At 35.6% G+C, this 23,633-nt stretch overlaps 1 protein-coding gene across 2 annotated transcripts in view; it reads left to right on the top strand.

The window, feature by feature from the left end:
* The window catches only part of LOC105508389, a 178,969-nt gene extending 157,973 nt beyond the window's left edge, over positions 1 to 20,996 (top strand). The window contains exons 2-5 of one of the 2 annotated variants that reach the window (XM_011937260.1): positions 8,848 to 8,898; positions 12,671 to 12,803; positions 18,023 to 18,132; positions 20,643 to 20,996. In XM_011937260.1, coding sequence (XP_011792650.1) covers positions 8,848 to 8,898; positions 12,671 to 12,803; positions 18,023 to 18,095 — 257 coding nt within the window. In that variant the 3' untranslated portion in view covers positions 18,096 to 18,132; positions 20,643 to 20,996. The remainder of the gene's footprint in view (positions 1 to 8,847; positions 8,899 to 12,670; positions 12,804 to 18,022; positions 18,133 to 20,642) is intronic. The other variant, XR_001001260.1, reaches the window with a different exon arrangement.
* The last annotated feature ends 2,637 nt before the right edge of the window (positions 20,997 to 23,633 follow it).

Genomic DNA, 23,633 nt, shown 5'->3' with positions numbered 1-23,633 from the left:
GGTGCTGAGTTGGAGTCTGTAATGACACTAGTCTGTGTGAGGATCCTGGAAAGAAGGACAAAGATTTTGAAAAGGATAGCAATAAGAAAAGCGATTGAAGAAAGGAACTGATTGGAGAGATTTCAAAGAAAGAATTAAGAAGACATGATGTGGGGGGCAATGGAATTTGGGGGGATGTAAATAAGTGTAGAGAGGGAGAAGAAATATTCCACAATAATGGCCCGGTTTGGCTTGAAGAAACTGTTTTAAGGGAGCTAAAATATTAGCTCCCCTAAAACAAAGTCACCTAAACTATAATATTTGGCACACCCCTTGTCAAACAAAAGTGCTGAATTGGTTAAACTGTTTTAAATAGTGTATCCTAGTGCCAGCGATGAACATGTGATTAAAAGCATGTTTTAGTGAGAGGTCATAAATTCCATTTTGCATATGACAACTTCAAAGCTCTTATGGGAACGCTAAGTGAGGATGTCCCATTGTGTTTGGAAAATGTAAGTTTAGGGCAGATGGGAAATGTAGTTTGCATAAGCAGACATGGTGATAATGAACATATACATGGTTACTGAAAGCAACACAGTACAAGGAGTATATGTAACCTGAAAACGGAAGAAATTACTGGACAGATGACATAGGAACATCAATGTTTAGTGAAGCAATAGGTATGCATAATGAAGACAGAAGATAAATAGACAGAGATGTAGGAGAAGGATAGGGCAATGTGTTTTCTGTGGAATTCATGGGGGAATAAAAGCACTTCATAAAGAGGAGAGGACTCATCTATGCAAGGTCTTTTGAAAGTTTTGAGACAAAAAGTGAAAATGGCAATAGGAGTTAGACACAATTACTTGGTGAGACAGATTTCAGTGAGGTAAAGAGAGACAAAGTCAAATTTCAATGCCTAGATTTGCTAAGGAAGTGGGAAAATGCAGGTGGCAATGAAAGGAAATTAGAGAATATCATTTGGTGGGAGGGGCTATGATGTCAGGGCAACTCTGCTGGTGAGTTGGTTGCTTAGTTAAAACAGAATAGACCTAAATGTGTTTAAATGCTGATAAGTGGAGTCAGGATTGAAAAAGAAGTTGAAAACGAAGTTGAAAAAAACATGAAAAACAGAATAGGCCTCCCTCTGAGGAAGTGGGAATAAACAGCATTTCTTAAAAAACAAACAAACAAACAAAACCCAAGTTCTAACCCTATGTCAAAGAGGATACAAACTTTCCTTTATTTAAAAAAAAAAGTATAGATTCATGGTCCTGTGGCTGCATTTACAAAGTTGGTATCAGAATTTGAAGGCTTTGCTTTCTATTTAGTTGTGAAATGAGAGGTGAAGACACTTGCGATGGTAAATAGGTAAGACATAGGAACTGAAATTTGATGATAAAGTAAATGCATCAAGTCATTAGGAACTATATATGCTTGTAATGTTGTTCCATACTATCTTTTAATGTTGTTCTAGAAGCTTTATCTGAATTATTTAATTATAGCCTCAAATAATTCCATGAAATAGGTACTTTATTATTCTCCTTTTATAGGTGATAAAACTGAGAAGACTTGAGAGAGCTTTAATTAGCCACTGTAGAGAATGGAACAAATAACTAAAAAGGCACCTAGAGTTTGCAGGGCAGTACTGAGAAGTCAGTTGCACTGAAGCTGATAAAACACTACTAATATCTTCACAGCTATATCATATTCTCCAGCAGCATTCAGGGTTCCAGAGCAAGGTCCAGAGAAAGCTGGAAACTAGACTACACCCAGGGTTTACCCAATTGAGTTTAACAGAATCCCAATGAGGCTAAAGGAATTGGCAAAGGTAATGATGAGCCTTGGAGAGAACGCTGGGTAGGGAGAGAGAAAAAACAGAAGGGGAGCAATAGAGAGAAGCCACAGTGGTCAAGGGTTGGATAGCTTTGGGAGATTGTGTATGCTATGGGGAGCTACCAAATGACAGAGTTGGAAGAATAAAACGCTGCAGGACAGATGGTGAGTTGTCTGAATTCATGGCTTAGAGATGGTTCCACTTGATGGTTCGATCATAGCAATGAGGTGTGAGTGGGTATTAAAAATAAAGAGAAGGTGACACTTATGTTAGTCGAGGAACTGAGAAGCCTGTACAGGAAAGCAACATGAGTTTATAAAGAAGATGGCAGGCCTTTAATAAAGAGGAAGACAGATTTTACACTTCAGAAAAAAAAAAAAAATGAAAGCCCCAGAAGTCATCTGTTGCTGGCTGACAACTAAGTTAGGATGTCCCATTGTGTTTGGAAATAAGGTGACAAATAAGGGCTGAAAATAATCTAGCATAAGTCTAAAGGGGACATTAAAGAGTTAAGAAGATGCCAATCATACCATCCAATCCTAAGAATGTCAAGTGTAGTGTAATGAACAGTAAATACCCAATTGCAAGGGCTACAAAGGAAAAATAGTTCTCCAGGGAAACCCAGTATTTGGTCAGTACAAAGCAGGGCTTTGAGTCCCAGAGTTAGTTCTCAGGAAAGGTCAATTAAGAGGATAGCATGGAGAGGATGGGGAGTGTCGGAGAATAGGTCATAGGAGAGAAAACAGCTCTACGAAAAGGAGCGTGGGAAAACGAGGTGTCCCAAAGAACTGTCATTAGCTGGCCTATCGTAACTGGGAATGTAAGGATGGCAGATTTCGCAGACAAATTTTCAGACTAAAATTGATGCAAGAGGAAAACAGCTCAGATCATCAAAAGGAGAGTAGATAACCTGTAGGATATTTATACAATGAAATACAACTCAGCAATAAAAGAATCTACACAAGCAATGACATAGAGAAGTCTGAAAAGCACTATGCTAAGTGGCTAGGCATTGAAGGTTGTTTACTTATAAATTTATGATATTAAAAATAAAATAAAATAAAACCCTAGTTAAATAAAGTAAATAAATAGAGTAAAATAAAGTAAAACTATAGTTACAGAGAGCAGATCCACAATTGCGTCCTCTTGTGATGGGTAGGATTGACTGTGAGGGGACATAAGAAATTTTCTGTGAGGATGGAGATGTTCTATGTCTTAATAGGGGTGTGGGTTACATGTGTTTTGGCATCTGTCAATATTGAATAAACTACATATCTAAGACCTATGCATCTCAATAGATATCATATATATATCAACTTTAAAAATAGCTCTGGCTGAGTGCAGTGGCTCGTGCCTGTAACCCCAGCACTTTGGGAGGCCGAGGCACGCAGATCATCTGAGGTCAGGAGTTCAAGATCAGCCTGGCCAAGATGGTGAAAACCCATCTTTACTAAAACTGCAAAAATTAGCTGGGTGTGGTGGCGGGTGCCTGCAATCCAAGCTACTCGGGAGGCTGAGGCAGGAGAATCATTGGAACCCAGGAGGCGGATGTTGCAGTGAGCTGAAATCGCACCATTGCACTCCAGCCTGGGTGACAGAGTGAGACTCTGTCTCAAAATAAATAAATAAATGAATAGCTCTGAAGCCCTTTAATAATCTATTTTGATCTAGGTTCTTTTGCTTCTAATGACTTGTTACCTCAGTGGTATGTTGAAAATTGGTATGTTGGGGGTTGATTGCTGACAACTGCCCCCAAAATTGGAAACACCGATACCCTACGGTGGTTGCATAGAACTCTGAGATTTATGGATGTGATACTGTTTGTTTGGTGGGTTTATACAGTAGATGCTCAACAAAAGTGAGTTGCAATAAGTTGACTGTTCTTCAATCACAAGAAAACAAGTGCTTTGTGTGATGCTCTCTAAGGGTAAAGATCTAACATTAACTCACTGGCAATCCTTGGATTATGCTGGTAAGAGAGTCAAGAGGCTTTGCTTGAAATACTGATATATGCTACTATCATTGTTTTTTAGATCTGTGGCATTTTTATGTTGACAAGATTAGCATCTTTGCTCTCCCTTCTCTGTAATTTATGGTTGTTCTGACAAGGAGATTGCATGCCAGGAGTTACAATTAGGTCTGAGTTTATGATCAGTTATTTCTTTTGTTATAGTATTTACTTTCTTAAATAGTAAACAAGTATATTTTTGCCCTAATAAAGAAAATGTAATTTTGCATTTGCAACTAAACATAATTTATTGAAGTTATGTTTCCAGGAAAAAATGGCTGCATTCGTAGTTGCCAAAATTGACCATATTGGGAAGCATAAACATTTTTATATTGGTAGCTACATTATCTCACTGTTTTACTTATTTTACTGGAGAAAAAGGAAAATCCTGTCTGTCAGTTAAAGGAAGCTAAGTAAGAAAAAGTTATTTTAAAAGTAATAAAAATATATATCATAAGAAAAAATAGAGGTTGAGAGGCATCCAGGAATTTCAGAGCTTTCTTAAGGTACATTAAAGCATGGTAGAAAGAAAGCTAGACTCTAGGTGGAGTTCTGTCACCTACTCTACCCGTGTTTTTGGAAAACACACAAACTCTACATACTTCACAGGATGCTGTCAGCACCAAACAAGATAATATATCTAAAAGTGTCCTGTATATCCCCCAAATTGTTATTAATTTAATTATTTAGATAGCATGGAAACAAGTAGATAAATCAAGCACCAAAAGAATTCTGCTTTATTTATTTGTTATTCTGATCAGTTTCTGTACTATGATCTAATACATCATCTAACCTCCAACTGTTCTTGTTCACTTTAGAATATGATAAGTACTTTAGTTCAAAGCCAAATCATTTTTTATTTAAATATAATAACTCAAATATTTTGTAATTTAAAAAGCTTGGACTGGAATATTTATGTAGACTTTAATTCTAGCCATTGGTGCTGACATCCAAAAGGAAGGTAAACATGTCATCCTCATCAGTTTGGTTCCTCATTTATACCACACCTAGCAAATGGCCGACTATGTAATAGAGATTTGAAGCTTAATAGCATAAATTAATGGATAAACAAATGAACAACTGAAAGAATGGTACGCAGAAGTTATAGCACATGGAGGCCATAAATACATTAGGCGATTAATAGGAATCATCAGGTTGTTTGAACTGGTCACCTCATATTTCATTATCTGGCCACCTCCTACTCATTTTGAAGGCCCAATACAAAAATATCTTCCACTAGAAAGCTTCACTTACCCTAGGTAGAAAGAACTCACTTACTCAGAACTGTGTCTATCCCACTGTAAGAGCACCTATCCCACTGCGTGACAATTAGCACTGGCAGTCAGCCCCGATAGCCCTAGCCTTCCTAGGGCAGGGGCTGTGCTTTGCGAACACACAGACCCTGGGACAATGCTTGATACAGAAGGTCTTAATGAAAACTTAAAGAGTCAGTTTAATAAAAGAGTGCTTTACATTTTCTTTGAATTCCTTTTAGAAGAGAAAAAGAGAACCTGTCAATCAAGTCATAAGCTCAGTAGACTTGGCAAGAGAAAGAGTTAAACAGGCAGTCTTAGTATAGCTGAAAAGCTGCCTCGACCTTTTTTATTTTCCTCCATTTCAAACATTTGGGGCTGCCATTACGCAAAAATTTAGTACAAATATCTTCATTTGTATAACGAAAAGCCAGTTTGCGTTTTCATTCTGTAATTCTTGACTTACATTAAGATTACAAAGAGAGCCCATTCAATGGCTCTTCCCTTTCTTCCCAAAGCTACGAAGACTCCCAATTACCTTTTGGTCATTTTCCCAAGGACATGGAGACTAAATTAAAAGAAAGTGAGCTCCTCCTCTTTCCCTGAGAATATAAATTCTTTGAGGGCAGAATTTTCTTGTCTCTTTTGTTCACTGTTCTTCCTCAGCACTTAGAACTATGTCTGGCACAGAGCAGCTACTGTTGTTTGAATGAATAAATATTTGATAAAAGCTGAAAGTTTTCTCTTTTGAAAAAAATCTTTGTGTCCCATTCTAATTATTAAAATGATACCTAAATGGAACTGCAGAAAATTAATTAACAGAAATCCTAAAAAGATATGTATTAAATTTCTTGTCATATGTTTCATTGATTCTTCTTATGTCCATTTAAACTTGAAAATCCTATCAAGCAGTTTGAATTGTCCTAAATAAACTCAAGACAGTATCTTCAGCTTTATTGGTTTTACAATCTGTGTGCAACTTGATTAAGTTTGTTTAAAGAACTTTTTATTGAACGGGAAGGTTTAAGCATATTTCTTAATACTTCTATTGTGTAGCTTAAGTGTTTTTATTTTTTCTTGTAAACATATAAAATGCAAATATGCAGTGAATCCACAAATGATCTGAGTCCTCTCAGTTTACTCAGCCTTTCGGATTGTGTTTCCTCTAGCATTACATTCAAAGCAAGGTTGATCAACATAAAAGTCATGAACCTAGCTATGTGGCTCCTGCACAGTTTATGAAAATGAATTCCAGGTGAAACTTTGCAAAAACCTGTTGTTATAATTGGAGATATTAAATATAGGATATCTATCCTGTTGTTGCTATACATTGTACAGAACTGCTAAGTTAATACATTGCAAAAATAACTGCAATGGCAAATTTAAATTTTCTAACCATTTGGAATATTCCAAATATACCAAAAGTTATCTAGGGAAAAAAGTAATGTATCTTCATATACCCAACACATAGCTTCAGTTTGCCATATTTGCTTCAAATTTTTCTTAAAGAGTTTGATCTTTACAGATAGAGCTGAAGCTTTCTGTGAACTGTACAATCAATCACATTTCTCCCCCTCTGAACATCACTTCCTGAGGGCATACTCTCCTAAATTTTTTAGGAGAAACTATACATTCTTATGTATAGTTTCATTCTTTTACAAAATGATTTCTCTCTGAAGGATATAAAACAACATTTTGCCTGTTTCTTTAAGCTTTATATATACACCACATTTACATTATGCTCAGCACAGAATAAGGACCCAATAAATGTTACTCTATTTGATATGCCACATGCTTTATTTCCTCTTAACGTTGCATCTGAGACTTGGCCAAGCTGATACACGTTGTTCCAAATAATTTGCTTCAGCTGTGTTCTTGGGCGCTGTTGTGTGAGTATGCCACAAAGCCAATCAAGTCTTTCCTATCTGAAAGTGCCCTTTTCTTTTTCCTGTTTCTTTCCTTTTTTTTTATGGGGAGGGAGACAGGGTCTCACTGTGTCATCCAGGCTGGAGTGCAGGGATACTATCACGGCTCACTGGAGCTTCAAACTCCCAGGCTCAAGCCATTTTCCCACTTCAGCCTCCCAGGTAGCTGGGAATACAGGTGACACCATGCCTGGCTAATTTTTTTTTTTTTTTTTTTTAGTAGAGATTAGGTCTCACTAGGTTGCCGAGGTTGTCTCAAACTCCGGAGCTTAAGTGATCCTCCTGCCTCAGCCTCTTGACTAGGTGAGATTACAGGTGTGAGGCATTGTACCAGTTTGAAAGTGCCCTTTTATTTCTCTCCTGCAGTGACCCCTGACACCCAGCCATCAACTAGAGGCTGTTTCTCTACTGCCAACCCCTGCAGCCTGCCTACTGGTTTCATAAGGTACTGGGTTGGTGTAAAGTGATGTTTTTCTCTGGTAATAGGAGAAAACTGTTGGTTCTACTTAATAGACATAATATTAGAGGTCTTAAAGTGATTAAGTATGCAGACTATGTAAATCAAACAAATAAGTATATGAAAGAAGAAGTAAAAGAAAGACCTTCTAACAAGCATATTTGTATATTATTTTTAATACAAATAACGCCATAATTAAGTCTATTTATATTTCCTTGCTCACATACCAGTGAGATTTTCTTGAATCACAGTTAATAGAATGGCTAGGTTGAAAATATGCATATTTTTACTTACTAGATACTACAAAATTGCTCTGCAAATTGGTTTTAGTAATCTATTCAGACAATAGGGTCTAAGAATTTCCCTTTCTAAGCATATTTGCCAACACATGTTATTTTAAGAATTTAAAATGTTTTAGCAGTCTGATAGGTGTGAAACATTATCTCAATGTTTTTACATAAATTTCAACAATTTCTAGAAATGTTGAGCATCTTGTTAACTTCTTGATTGGTCAATCCAATCTGCTCTCTTCTGGAAATTGCCTGCTTGAATTTTTTGTCTATGTTTATATTAGTTATTGTCATTTTCTGTGTTAATTTGTAGGAATTCTTTATAAATTTGAAATACTGATCCTAGGTTGTTTATATATGTTGCAAATATCTACCCCCAGTCAGTAACTTTACTACCTTTGTTTATAGTATTTCTGGTTGACCAGGACATTTATTTATTTGTTTGTTTGTTTGTTTTAGAGATAGACTCTCTCTGTCACCCAGGCAGAGTGCAGTGATGTGATCATAGCTCACTGCAGCCTCAAACACCTTGGCTCAAGCAATCCTTCCCTTTTCAGTCTTTTGAGTAGCCAGGACTACAGACGTGTTCTACGATTCCTGGCTAATTTTAAAATTTTTGGTAGAGACAGGGTCTCAGTAGAACATGACATTTTAAAATGTTAATGTAGACCAATTTATCAACTCTTTTATTCAAGTTATGTAATTTTATTTTTCATTTAAAAAACCATTCTCCATTCTGAGTGTATAAAAAGTTACATATTTTATTTTTTAGAAATTAATGTTTGCTTTATATAATTAGGTATTAACCTACATGGAACTGATTTTTGTGTACTTGAAATGTACAGAATTATTTATATGTTCTAAATGCATAGCAAAAGGCCTCCAGGTTATTTATTTACCCATCTATTTTTTATTCACTGATTTCTAATGCCATCTCTACTATGCGTCCCATTTACATTTGCATGCAGACAGGCAAGGTATTTTTTTTCCTGGATTAAAAAATCTAGATCAAACAGATAGTAGGTTATTTTAGTCAGCTCAGGCTGCTATAACAAAATACTATGGGCAGCTTAAACAACAGACATTTATTTCTCACAGTTCTGGAAGCTTTGAAGTCCAAGACGAAGGTGGCAGCAGCTTGTGTGTCTGGTGAGTGTCTGCTTCCTGGCTTGCAGATGGCTACCTCTGGCGGTGGCTGTGTCCTCACATGACTTTTCTAGGGTGTGCTCATGGAGAGAGAAAGCAAGCTCCTCCTCTTCTAGTAAGGACACGAATCTCATTATGAAGACACCTCTCTCATTACCTCATCTAAACCTAATTATTCCCTTCAGGCCTCACCTCTAAGTCCCATCACATTAGGGTTTAGGGCTCCACTATATGAATGGTGGGGAGAGACACAAACATTCAATCCATAACATGGATATTTAATAAATGTTCTTTGACTCGTCAAAAGGTAATTTAAACTGATTCCCTGCAGCAGCCTATCATTTAGAAGTCTTTTAGTTCATCTCTTCCCTCAATGGATATATTGCTAACCTTAGTTATGGAGGAGTCATATCACTGTGCATTTAGCTTACAATATTCCAAATATAGACATCTGGGGAATCAAAAAGAGAAGAAGAGAAACAATATTAGTGTCTTGAGTGACTCTGTCTTCCCTTTCCTGAAATGAATATAACCCAAAGGGTCATGAACAGTGAACAGGGGGGCATGAAGTAGCCACGCCTACAGTGGGTATGTTTCTGGGAGACTCTGTCAGTGTGAGCGTCTAGCAGTGTGTTAAGTCTAGTTTAGAAATACAGTAGTCCATTCTTATTGTGGTTTTGCTTTTTCATGGCATCACTTACCTGTGGTCAACTGCAGTTCAAAAATATTAAGGTATTTTGAGAAAGAGAGAAACAGAGAGAGACCACATTCACATAACTTGTATTACAGTAGATTGTTCTAATTTTTCTACTTTATTATTGTTGTTGTTAATCTCTCACTGTGCCTAATTTGGAAATTCATCATAAGGTATGCATACATGGTAAAAAAAAAAAAAAAAAAAGGTACAGTATATGTACAGTCTGGTAAAATGTATGGTTTCCAGCATCCATTTGGGGTCTCTGAATGTATCCCTCCAAGAATATGAGGATACTACTGTAGTATCTTTATTTTTATTTATTTATTTTTTGAGACAGAGTTTCACTCTTGTTGCCCATACTGGAGTGCAATGGCATGATCTCTGCTCACTGCAACCTCTGCCTCCCAGGTTCAAGTGATTCTCCTGCCTCAGCCTCCAAAATAGCTAGGATCACAGGCATGCACCACCACACCCAGCTAATTTTGTACTTTTAGTGGAGATGGGTTTCACCTTGTTGGCCAGGCTGGCTCAAACTCCTGACCTCAGGTGATCCTCCCTCCTTGGCCTCCCAAAGTTCTGGGATTACAGGCATGAGCCACCGCACCTGGCCTACTGTACTATTTGTAAATACTACTTTACTGCATAAGATTGCACACACAAATCTATTTACAATGCACTTTATGTCCAGCTTAATGGATTTCTAAGGGCAATTTTACTAGACATGGTTTTCACCATAACTACTGACTTTAAATCCTAATTTCTCAGTCAAACAGGGCTCCACTGTAATCAATGTGTCAATGGACCACCAAAATACTGCTTTATCTTGAACAAGAGGTACAGATACAAATAAAACAGCTTTTAGTATTTCCTCATAAGCAGTGGTGAATGGGGAGATGCAAGGGTCTGCCATTAGATCAGCAGGTCTTGGTTCACAAGGTAAACATAGGCATACCAGGACACTACAAATCTGGAAGCACTGTTTACCAGCGACATCTGGGCAACGGTTTGGCCTTTTCCTCCTGGATGAAAATACGACCTGTTGATACTGTGCTCATTTCAAGAACCATGAAGTACCTGCAATGGACTGAGTGTTCGTGTACCTCCCACATTCATATGTTAAAAAACTAACCCCTGATGTAATAAGACTCCCACCGCCTTTGGCAGGTAATTAGGTCATGTGGGTAGAGCCCTCATGATGGAATTAGTACCCTTTAAAGGAGAGACACACAAAGCTTGCCCCTTTCCCTCTCCCTACCATACGAAAATACACTCTGTAAACAGGAAAGGGATCTTTACCAAGAACATGACCAAGATGGCCCCTTGATCTTGGGCTTTCAGCTGCCAGAACTGTGAAAAATAAATTGTGTTGTTAAAGCCTCCCAGTCTTTAGTATTCTGTTATGGCAGCCCAAACTGACTAAGGTAGTGTCAAACATTATAAAGTCACAGAAAGGGACACACTAAATTTAAAAGAGTTTGACTACAAAGAAGTGAGTTTCTCAAAGCTGGAGAGAACTGCTTTGCTCAGACAATGGCACTACTGAGTAATCCCTTTAGAAACAGGTGACCAATCAAAGCTATTCTGGTACTGGCTGCAGCTGCCAATTCTCTGTGTGACCAGCTCACTTTTGATATAATTTTGTTTATTAGCTTATTATATCAGAAACTTAATCTAACTTAGTCGAGTGTGGGGTCTTATCCAGACAATTTATACCTTACCTGAAACACATCATTGGATTATTTCTGCAATGGCAAGTATAATCAGAATAACTTTACTGTCAATTTATTATACCATAAAGGTTTGTCTACTTGAGGAACTGAAAGGAGAACTCATTCTTTAAAGTATAAGAAAAATGTCCTTGGCGGACTTAATTGTAAGATGTTAGCTCTCATAGACATCTCAGAGACTACCAAGTCCTACAAAAATTGATAAAGATCTGAAAAACAGAGACACTGAGCAGTCCAAGGTCATCCTACTAAGAGGCACAGCTGGTCTTGAATACAGGTTTTCGAAATCTTTGTGCCGCTGTTGGACCCACAAACCGAATGCCAATAAGCAAACCAGAACCTATCAATGTAGCTATTTTCTTCCGGAACAATTTACTACCTCAGGACATGGAGACCTCAATCTTTATGTTCCTAAGAGTTCATATTGAAGGACACAATAACAATGATGTGAACTGTGATTACCTGTACAACTCACTTGTAATTTTTTTAAATGGACAATGACTTTAATTTTTGTCCACTAACTGTATTTTCCCAGAGTTATTTACTGTCTCAGAGAGTACCGGGTGTTAATGGACACTCAGGTCTCAACAACATGGAAGTAGGACGTGCACTTTTTCTTGAAGATTATTAAAATAATAGTGACAATAATAGCACATGTAACAATATAACGGCTAACACATATTGGGTGCTTACATTTAGTATTAAAGTTCTATCTAAGTACTTAATATGTATACATTTATTTAATTCTTACAGTAAACCTATGTGGTAGGTATTATTTACCTCTGAGGAAACTGAAAAATAGAGGAGTTATATACTTTGTGGAGAAAGGATTTGAATCCAGGAATCCTTCCTTAGAATTCACACCCTTAGCCATTCTTTACTGAAATAGTCCTACACAAAAATAAGGAGAAGGAATACAGACCTCTTCCTTACCTCTCTGAAGGTAGAATTTTAGTTCAGTAAAGAGGCAATTTGATAACCAGATTGCTGGTACCATGAAAGAGTTAATGATGCTTCTCAGGTGAAAATTTCCTGCATGGGAGTAATTCACACTCTGGAAAAATGTGGCCCAATATGTTAACATGACGAGCAAATAAGTTCTATCTATTGAGGTGTCGAGGTTGACATATTACTTAGCATATTCTCTATACCCTGCAGATAGCAGCATCTGTATAATGTAGTCGAAATAAATAAGACTTTGAGTGTATGGGAAAGATAATCACATATCACTTTACACATAAACATAAACTTGTCTGTTGTACCTGCTTGTCACAACTGGAATTCTAAAAGAAGATGAGGCATTTCCAAAGAGCATCTGCCTCAGCCACTAGCTTTATTGTTTCAATTACAGCTGTTTCCCTCTCAGGTATCAGAAATGCCACCACAGTTGACAGGACCCCCTTCAAGAGGGAAACAATATATGCTCAAGTTCTCAAAAATTCCCATGAGTATAAGAAGAAGGTCCAACTAGTGTATAAAGAGGGGTAAGATAGTTTCCATTGTCATTAAAGATGTCTATTCTAAAATGCAATAATTGTTCCTATGTTGGTGAACGGGTAGTCAATACATTGTTGAAGCCAATGCAGATAGATACAGAGTCTTCGAGATATGTCTCAGAAACTTTTCATTCCGGGGAATTGGCAGTTAAGAAATGATTCCCAATACAGAAAGTGATTCATGCTGAAGGCCACATGACATGTAGTTGTGTGAAAGCAGAAACTTTTGCTGGACAAAAATGGAAAAGCTATTAAATAAATATGGTGCATCCATGTGAAGGAATACTATGCAATAACTAAACGTCACACTTAAAAAGTGAAAATCAGGGAATAGAAAACAATAAATGTAATATTATATGATTTTTGCAAATTTTTGTAGTCTTTTCTTAGCTTTTTAAAAATTTGTGTTTTATTTATAACTGGCACATAATTATTAGACATGTTTCTGGGCTATAGTATGATGTTTCAGTGAATATATACATTGTATAATGACCAAATCAGTATAGTCACCAAATCCATCACTTTAAACATTCATCATTCCTTTGTGGTGATAACGTTAAAAATCTTCTCTTCTAGCTACCTTGAAATATACATTACATTGCTATTTGCTATAGTCACCCTACACTGTAATTAAACATCAGCACTTATTCTTTTTGTTCAACCCTAATTTTGTACAGTTGACCAACCTCTTCAGGTCCTCCCTCCCATCTACTCACCTCAGCCTCTGGTAACCAGTATTCTACTCTCTATTTCTATGAAATAAACTTTTTTGTTCATATGACTACATATGACTGAGATCATGCAGTATTTGTCTTTCTATGCCTGACTTATTTCACTTAACGTAATGTTCTCCAGGTGTATCCATGTTGTTGCAAATTACAGAATTTCATTCTGTTTTATGCCTGAATAGCATTCCCTTATGTGTGTATGTGTGTGACACAGAGAGAGAGAGAGACAGAGGGAGGAGACAGAGAGAGATCACTTTCTGTTTTATGGCTGAGTAGCATTCTATTGTGTGTGTGTGTGTGTGTGTGTGTGTCTGATATATCTATATCTAGCTGTCTCTCTCTACATATATATATATATCACATTTTCTTTATTCATTCATCTGTAGATGAGCATTTACATTGATCCATATCTTCGATATTGTAAATAGTGCTGCAATAAATATGAAGTGCAGATATCTCTTTGACATACTGATTTCATTTCCTTTGAACATATACCCAGTACTGAGATTGCTGGATCATATGACAGTTCTATTTTTCTTAAAAATCTTTATGTTGTTTTCTATAATGGCTGTACTAATTTACATTCTCACCAACAGTGCATAAGAGTTCCCTTTTCTCCACATTCTTGCTAGTATTTGTTATGTTTTTGTTCTTTTGATAATAACCATTCTAACAAGTATGGGGGGATATCTTCTCTGGTTTGATTTGCATTTCCCTGATAATTAGTGATATTTTGCTTTTTAAAATGTATCTGTTGGCTATTTGTGTGTCTGGTTTTGATAGTTGCCTATTTCAGTCTTTTGCCCATTTTTAATCAAGTTATTATTATTTTTTGGTACTAGTTTGTTTGAGTTCCTTATATAGTCTGGATTTTAACCCCTTGTCATTGCATACTTTGAAAATACTTTCATCCATTTTGTAGGTTATGTCTCCATTCTGTTGATTGTTTCTTTGGCTGTGCAGAATCTTTCTAATTTGATGTAATCTCATTTTTAATTTTTGCTTTTTGTTGCCTGTGCTTTGAGGTCTTATTTTTAAAATCCTTGCCAAGTTCAATTTCATGAAGTGTTTCCCTTATGCTTTCTTCTAGTTTCATAGTTTGAGGTCTTTCATGTAGGTCCTTAATTCATTTAGAATTGATTTTTGTATATGGTGGTAGGTAGGGACCTAGTTTCATCAGTTTGCATGTGGATATCCAATTTTCCTGGCATCATTTATTAAAGAGACTGTCCTGTTCCCAATATGTGTTCTTGGCACCTTTATAAAAAATCAATTATCTGTATATGCATGAATTTATTTTTGAGCTCTCTATCATGTTCCATTGGTCTAAGTGTCTGTTTCTGTGCCAGTATCATGCTGTCTTGTTTACTTTGTGGAATATTTTGATGTCAAGTAGTGTGATGCCTCCAAGTATGGTCATTCTGTCAAGACTGTTTGCCTATCCAGGATCTTTTGCATTTTCAAATAAATACTAACATCTTAAAAATTTTTTGTAGTCTACATTCTCATTTTCTCCTCCTTTCATCCTTCTTCCCTTTTCTTCCCCATTTCCTCTCTCAAACATCAGAAAGACACATTGGAGGAAGTCAGGTTACAAAAAAAAAAAAAAAATCAAAATGGTGAAAGTGGTTTTCTGTAAATTAATTGGGCATTATTATTTCATCTTAAAGATGTAAAAAGTGAGAATTAAGTATGTTAAACAGCTTTGCCCAAGGAATACAGAACTACTAAGCCTGGGTGGTGCCATGTCATGCTTCTTCCTGCCTACCCACTGAATTTAATCCTCTGATTCCTCAATTATAAAAGAATGATCTTTCTGATCTCTTCAAATACTGATGTGACCAAGTCCAGCCTGATATTTTTGTATGATTTTCACATTCGCACCACGAAAAAGTGTGTCAAGTAAGTTAACAAGGTAATCGAATTATGTTAATAGAACTATCAGGCCTTTAATGTGTATGTATGTGAAAACAAGTTTGAATTGAAATGAATTCTTTTAAATAAATGAGCAGATCTAAAAATGCTTCCTTCAGTCATTTATTTATTCACTTGCCATGAATTTATCGAGCACCTTTAGTGTCTCAGACCTTGTGCTTGATACTAGGGATGGAAAAGTCAGTAACATAGGTCCTACTCTCAAGAAGTTCACTGTCAAGTGAAACCTCTCTCTCTCTCTCTCTCTCTCTCTCACACACACACACACGCACACACACACATTAAAGCTACACACATACTGTGGTAATTATAATGATAGTTGTGTGTCCAGGTATTAGAGAGGCAAACAAAATATTAACACAACTATCCAGCCTGTGAAGAATTTTTGGAGACAAGAAGAGAATGTCTTTGTGAAATTACAGAGTATGAATAGTTATCTAAAAAGGGATAAGAAAGAATATTCCAAAGACAAGAACACTCTGAGTTTAAAGTGAAGAGTGGCAAGTCATGAGTTTGGCCAGTTGGAGCAGAAAAGAGAGAAACATGTTCACCTGTGAAAAAATTCAGACTGGAATCACTGGAGAGAATTGACAAAATCTCAAAGCAAATGCTTCTGTTTATCTCCACTTTTTATTTTCAACAGCTGCTGGAGCTCTGTAATGGCTTTATAAGAGACAGCCTTTTGTGGGTCAAGCCATGATCCTATAGACTAGTTCGTGTAAAAGATAGGGAGAATCTAAATTAGGGCGGTGGTAGCACGGATAGAACAGAAAGGATAAATCCAAAAAATAATTAAATTAATCTACATTAATCTAAAGGTATGGGCATTTCAAATATATACACATCCACAGCTTAGGATACAAATTTAGAGAGTTCAAATATCTCAGAGCTCATCCTAACAGTCCATTAATCCTCACTGAAGGTTCCTTTGTCTACAATAAGTAAAACTGTGATGAATGCCTATGGAAATTAGTTGGAATTAGTTTTCAGTTGAAATTATTATACTAGCATTGCTTTTAAGCACTTAATAATTAAGATGGCCTACTCCTCAAACTACTGAGTAAAATTTTATTTTAGATATGATTTCTTAGGAAATAAAAGTATTCTGCTTTTCCTATAAAAAAAAGATATTCATTATTTCATTTTCCCAAGGTACATAAAAGCTTGGCATTCCTAAGGCACAAAACAAAACACATAACTGAATTCATTTAGCATGAAAAAGCTAAATGAATTTGCACGAGGTCGTCTATGTGACATATCTTTAATACCTTGTTAAGTGAGGACTTGCTAAGTCCAAAACTATAACTGTAGAACATGTATGTAATTGAGTAAGTGGAGACAGATATTTTAACCTTTAAGTCATAGGTGTCAACTCTATGAAATGTACTTTTAAAATATCACACACAATATAGCTTTTATATGTTTTACTATGACACAATTGAAAGTTATATTGATCAAATTTTGCATTCTTAAATAGCAAAGATGTAGAATTGAAATAAAGAAAATATATGGATGGCCATATCATTTAGTAGATGTGTGGTTCAGATTTTCAGCACATTGGATGCCAATAAAAAGTGACAGTGAAACCACCAAACGACAACATATAGTTACTTCAATTTTGATTATTTGGCCTTTGACTATTTCCTCCTTGACTCTATCCACATGACCAAACTATGGATAGGGGAAGGAGTGAATTACTGTAATTAAAAAATAGGCTAAAATTATTAGCATTGTGAAAGAGAAAAATAAGTGAAAATTGATAATTTATAAATTGGGTATTTCATGAATAACCCAAATTTACTCTATGAAACTTTAAATTTAATTACAGTTAAATGGTAAGAACTTAAAATCTCTTTAAAAAATTACTCAATAAGTAAAATGATAGTAAGTGATGTTCTATTTATGGACTTTGGTGAGGGTTACATGAGAATGTTCATTTTGAGATTATTTATTGAACTACATACACTTTTCTATACTTACATTATCTTCCTAAAGACCTTTAAAGTCTGAATACATAATGAAAAGTAAATAGGGTTACAAGGGCTTTGCAAGGTATAGATCTTATTTGAAGAAGAAAACTTTGGAAGAGTTTATATCTAGCTAAAGCAATAACTCAAGTTCAAAAATTTATTCTTTGAAGTGCAATTACAAAAAGAAGTTGTCTGAATGGGTATATGACAAACAACTGCTATTTGGGGAACTTAATAGATGTGACTTTCCTGTGATCAATGGAACAGTCAGTGCTTTCTAATAGAACTTTCTGTGATGTTGGAAATTTCCTTTATCTTCATTGTTCAATATAGTAGCCACTAGCCACATCCAGCTACCGAGCATTTGAAATATGGCTTCTGTGATTAAGAAATTGAGTTTTAAATTAAATTAAATTTAAATTTATTTACATCAAGTAGCTCTCTGTGACTAATGGCTACTGAATTGGAAAGCTAGAGTAAGCAAACTGAGATCAAATGTTTACCTTTAATTTTAAAGTTAATGAAGTTGTACCTATTGAAAAAATAAAATAAAATTCCGCTTTTTGTTTTCCAGGGTCCCCAGTTTGAAATGTCTTGTTACTGCTGACAACACCTGCAAGACTGACCATTTACTCCCTAAGAGATGAAACTGACATCGCTTTGAAGTTCAAAATGACACTGCCAGTGAGCTTTACTTTAAAATGGAACACTTGTTTTCCAGTTAAAGGGATTTCTCAAAAGGTCTAAAGATTTGCTGTCATGAAAATACATGTTCTGCCATCATCTTTTTTTTCTTTTTCATTTTCTAAGCAGTAACAGGCTACAACTGTTAGAAAGTTATTTAATTTTTCTTGAAAATATTGGGATACTAATAATTGCAATGTTTCTATGTAAAGCTCCATGAAGCTAGAAATTTGCATGTTAATAGCCAGCTGAACGCAAAATGCAATTCTTCTAAATGCCTTCCATAATACTCTTTGATTTTGTTTCCCTACTCTGACCTGCATAGTTGTATAGTAGTATGTAGTAGTTACGAGAGTGTATTGTAATGCCTACTTAACTTTCTGTATTCTTCACCAAACTGTAAACACATAAGGGCAGGAGCTGTATCTTATTTACTGTACACAGAGTTTATTAATATTTACAGGTTAGAATGAATGAAATAAATCACAAAGATCATTATGTTAACAAATATAGAAAAGTGAAAAATGAAGGGCAGGTATTCATCTCATTTAAATTCACTTGATTACATATACAAGCACCAACATGCTCCTCTATTGTGCCCATGGCACATGTCATTTTAGAGACCTCTTAATTTATACTGTCGAAGAATGTGATTATGTATAAGAACTCAAAAGGGAGGGCTAGAAAACAAGAGAGAACTAATAGATTGCAAGCCCAAGGCAAAAATGTAAGAGCTGGAAATTAGAGTTACAAGAGGAACACTTTGTATGTTTGTATGTATAAATACTTTCATAGTACAGCAGGTGTCTACCAGACTTTTCTAAAGGAGCCAGATAGTGAGTATTTAAGGTTCTGTGGGCCATAAGGTTTCCATTACATATTCTTCTCTTTTCTTTATTTTTCAAAAAAAAACCCCTATAAAATATAAAAAATATTGCTACATCACAGATTATTAAAACCGAAGTAGGCTGTGATCTTGATGATCTTGATTTGGTTCACAGACCATAGTTTCCCTACTCCTGACGTAGAAGATTGACGTTATTGTTGTGAAAATTTTAGTGATTTGGTTTTTTTGGCCTCAAAGAAGAAAATTGTCACATGATGTTTTGCATTTAAAATTCTACATTCAAAAAACAAAACAAAACAAAAAAACAGCCAATGGCCAATTCAACCTTGAAGTCAATTTGGAAATGATGTTTTGGAAAATGTTGATTTAGAATTCAGATACTCCCACAACTATGGCTCCACACATTCCATGTTTAAACAGGAAAAAGAAAGAAGAAAAGGAAAATAGTCAAGAAAAATTAATCAGAACAATATTGAACCTAGTTACAGATGGGTTTGCAGGTGGCACAGGCAACGAGTAATAAATGATCTCATTAATAAAGCCAGACACTTAATAACAACAGTAGCCCACATTCTATAGAATGCTCAAATATCTCAAAATGCAAGTTCTGTACAGAAAAAGGATATCTCCTATATGCACGAGGAGCCTCATTACAGTGGAAGAATCCTTTTTGTAAAATCTCATCACTATTGCTAGCTATGAAAGATACTGTACCCCATGTCCAAATTTTCTTTTTTCTTTTCGTGTAGTTATTCTCCACATCATAAAACGAAATACTTTAAAGGGAGACAATGTGCCTGTTCTTTGTTCTGCCTATAAAACCAGTACATAGGCCAGGCACGGTGGCTCATGCCTGTAATCCTAGCACTTTGGGAGGCCGAGGAAGGCGGATCATCTGAGGTCAGGAGTTCAAGACCAGCCTGGCCAACATGATGAAACCCCACCTCTACTAAAAATATAAAAAATTGACTGAGCGTGATGGCATGCGCCTGTAATCCCAGCTACTTGGGAGGCTGAAGCAGGACAATTGCTTGAACCCGGGAGGTGGAGGTTGCAGTGAACCGAGATCGTGCCACTGAACTCCAGCCTGGGCAACAGAACGAGCCTCCGTCTCAAAAAAAAACATAAAATCAGTACATTATTCTCCAAATAATGTGCGATTAGTAGATTTTGTTTTTAATGAACATGTTATACCTTCTAAATGTAACAAAAGATAATTCTTTTCTTTTTCTGGCTTATCGAGTGAATTATCCATTTACACGTTGATTGTAAAGGCATCTTAAAGGTTTAACATGAACTTACTAAAAAGCACTTAAACAGCATATACTCTTCATTTCAATACCTCCAACCATATACAGTATTTGTATAAGTACAGAATGGACAGTCTCCTAGAGAACCTAGGTTTCAAAAAACACAGTGAAGTGGTTTTAAAATAACTCCTTAATTTTGAGAGAGGTAAATGTCTAGAGGGAAGAAAAGTGTTACCCACTGAATAAAAATTAAAGTAGTTAACAAGGAATCCATCTTATTTAAAATTTTTCCTCTTAGATAGTTCAAATTGCTAAAGTGGTTAAGGTAGTACATAATTTTTCTTTTTGAAGAATTTTGTCCAGTTTGACAAGTAAATAAATGTTTAACTCTCTTTCTTCTTTTATTGCTGCAGAAACAAGAAATGGAAAATAACTGCAGCACGTTTATGACATTGGTTTCTTTCTCCACATGAAACATACAATGAGAATACTTTACAGATGAATTGTGCCTTCGATTGAATAGAGGATGGTGGACTAGCTTGGGTTTTATGGAATTGGATAATTTGTCATAGTTTCTGCCCCTTGAAAAATGACAACCCAAAGGAAAACAAGTGGAAAAACTTTTAAAAATAGTGATACAACACACAGCTGATATTTTTGGTTCATAGAATACTTTAAAGGACATAATTTACAAAGCAAATTACTAAATTATAAGAAATGCTGTCATCATCAATAAACATTCACAGAGCCTCAGGTTTTAATACAAAGCATTCCTCTTATTTCAGGTGATATTATTTATGAAAAAATTACTTGGAGATCGCTCCACAGTTATCACATTCTTTTCTAACCCCCAATGCCCTATTATTATTTACTATTATTAGTTCTTATTTATAAATACCTATGAATGCACAATTAATGAAAACATCCTTTATGTATAGCATATAAATACATTTGAACTTTATTTTCCCCTCATATCCTGCAATATAACAACACCAATAAAAGAGTATCTAAATATTAATTGCTCCTATCACAATAGTGGAAATTAGAAGAGATAAGTTTTCCCAAATCTGAGTAGATAACCATGGTTAGCTGATAACCATTTGTCCATTTATAGAATTATAGTGACAAAATCCAGCTGATAATATTTAGTTCGCTTATTATGTAGTGGCGAAACGTAATGTCTTTTTCTCACCCATTGCAAGGGTCATAGCTGACACCACTATAACAAAACAAAGATGAACAAGAAAAATGCATAATGTGTTTATTTAACAAAGTTTTAATGATGTAGGAGCCTTCAGAAATGCAGTCCCAAATCCAGAGAAAATTTTGCATTTGTATGCTAAGTCTGAAGAAAGAAGTGAATAGTTGTGGAGAAATGTGATTCGATGAAAAGAGTATGACCTAATGATAATAAACTGAAGAGAATTTAGCAACGCCTGTCTCTTCACATTCTTCTCAACCTTTCTGTCTAGCATACCTTCCCCCCATATAGGGAAGAACAACTATCAGAAAAGGGTATTCTGACCTATTTTCAAGGGAGGTAGGTCAGAATGACCCTTTTAGGTTTTATGGCTTGCTGTGAGGGAAAAGAATTCTAATTTCTATGAGTCGCCTTGGGAGAGAGGAGAGCTGGAGAAAGGAGAGTGAGAGAAGGTCAGAGGGGCCTTCCTTCTGAGGCCCTTCCAATACCCTTCAGTTCAAAGTACTCTGTATGCCAAGACACCATATATTGGGGTATAATGTTCTGAGTCCTAGCAGTTAATAATATATTTTTCAAAAAATCTAGAGAAGGAAAGAATTTATTTCAGAATGCTACTAACCAGCTTTTTAAAGTCAAATTTGAAAAGGATGCCAAAAATTATACTGATTTTTTTTTCTTCAGATAATTGTGAAGTTCTGCTGTGACTTCTCTTTAAAGATGAATAAATAAAATAAAAAACGTGAGCTGGGCATAATGGTGTGCCTGTAATCCCAGCTACTTGGGAGGCTGAGGCAATGCAGGAGGATCACTTGAGCCCAGGAGTTCCCAGACTAACCTGGCAAACATAGTGAGGCCCTAGCTCAGAAACAAAACAACAAAAAACTTCTAAAATGCATAAATTTGCTTTCAACATCAGTATCAGTTCAGTTGGAGGGGAAATTCTAAAAAAATCTCGTAAATATTGGTACAAGAGCCTTTCCACTTCCTTCTCTTCAAAAAATTATTAAACTGTTAGGTTACAAAAACTGAAAAGTCTGGGTTTGATCAACACAGGTCTCTAGCTGGAAGTTATTCTAGAAGAGTTGTGCCTGTCATACATTGTCTTATTCCAACATTTCCCGAAGTTGTCATTTGGAAAACTATTAAAAAGAACATAGTTTCTCTCAATTCAGTTGATATTTTAAGATGATGTATATATACTTTGAAAATTATTCTTTAATTTTTTTGTCTCTTATATGCTAACTTAAATTCGTTAAACCTACACCAATCTTAAAGGAAAAGCTGATAGTAAGCAATTTTTTCAGTACTCTGGCTATAACTCTTTGTCTAATTTAAAAACCTAAAATTAACGCTGGACCGTTTCACTGCTGTGAAGATTAAAATTACTTTTGGATATATTCATTAAGTATATTCTATATTTAGGTTACAGTCTCAATTTTTTTTTTTAATTTACAAACCCTCTTTAAGTACATTTTTGTTCTAATTGTCAAACTAACCACTTACGTCCTAAATAACATCAGTGAAAAAGAATTACTTCAAAAAATTTGTAATTCAGGTGAGCAGTAATTGACCTATGGCCATCTGCTGGAAACCAGACAAGATATGGATTCGGCCTTTCTTTCCACAAGGCAGAAGAACATACTAAATAGCAAATATCGTAGACCACACATCTATCCTATTTTGACATTAATACCAAGGAGTTTATTTTACAATAAACCTTACATCAGTTGCCTTCCATGTTACTTGTCTCAAAATGTTAGGCTATCTAAGCTACTTTTCTTCCAAAGGAGCTCTGAGACCTTCAGGGAAACAAAGTACACTTTAATCTCTTCTCCTCTTCGCCATCCACACACTTTCCTGAAATCTGAGATTGGTGCTCAAGCTAAGAGAGAAGAGAGTGAAAAAACTTGTTATTACTCTCTTTTCCCAAATCTTTTAAATATAAAATCTGTGTTACATTACTTAGTTAACTTAGAACACCCTCACTTTGCAGGACAGGTAAAAGAAAAAAGTAGTAAAAATTTTTGAAATAGAATCATAAACTAAACATTGCCTGGTTCGATCTTCGATTTAAGAGAACTTCTCTGTAAAATAGGTGTAATGGAGTCAAGACTCTCTAGACACTCCCATACAATTATTTAACTTTTTTTCCATGGGAAGCAAATGGTATTGACCAAACATTATTTTTTCCCCCTTAAAGAAG

Source organism: Colobus angolensis, unplaced genomic scaffold, assembly GCF_000951035.1.
Source record: "Colobus angolensis palliatus isolate OR3802 unplaced genomic scaffold, Cang.pa_1.0 Scaffold160, whole genome shotgun sequence".
In the NCBI taxonomy this organism is placed as follows: Eukaryota; Metazoa; Chordata; class Mammalia; order Primates; family Cercopithecidae; genus Colobus; species Colobus angolensis.
This window is presented reverse-complemented; position numbering and strand designations above follow the sequence as displayed.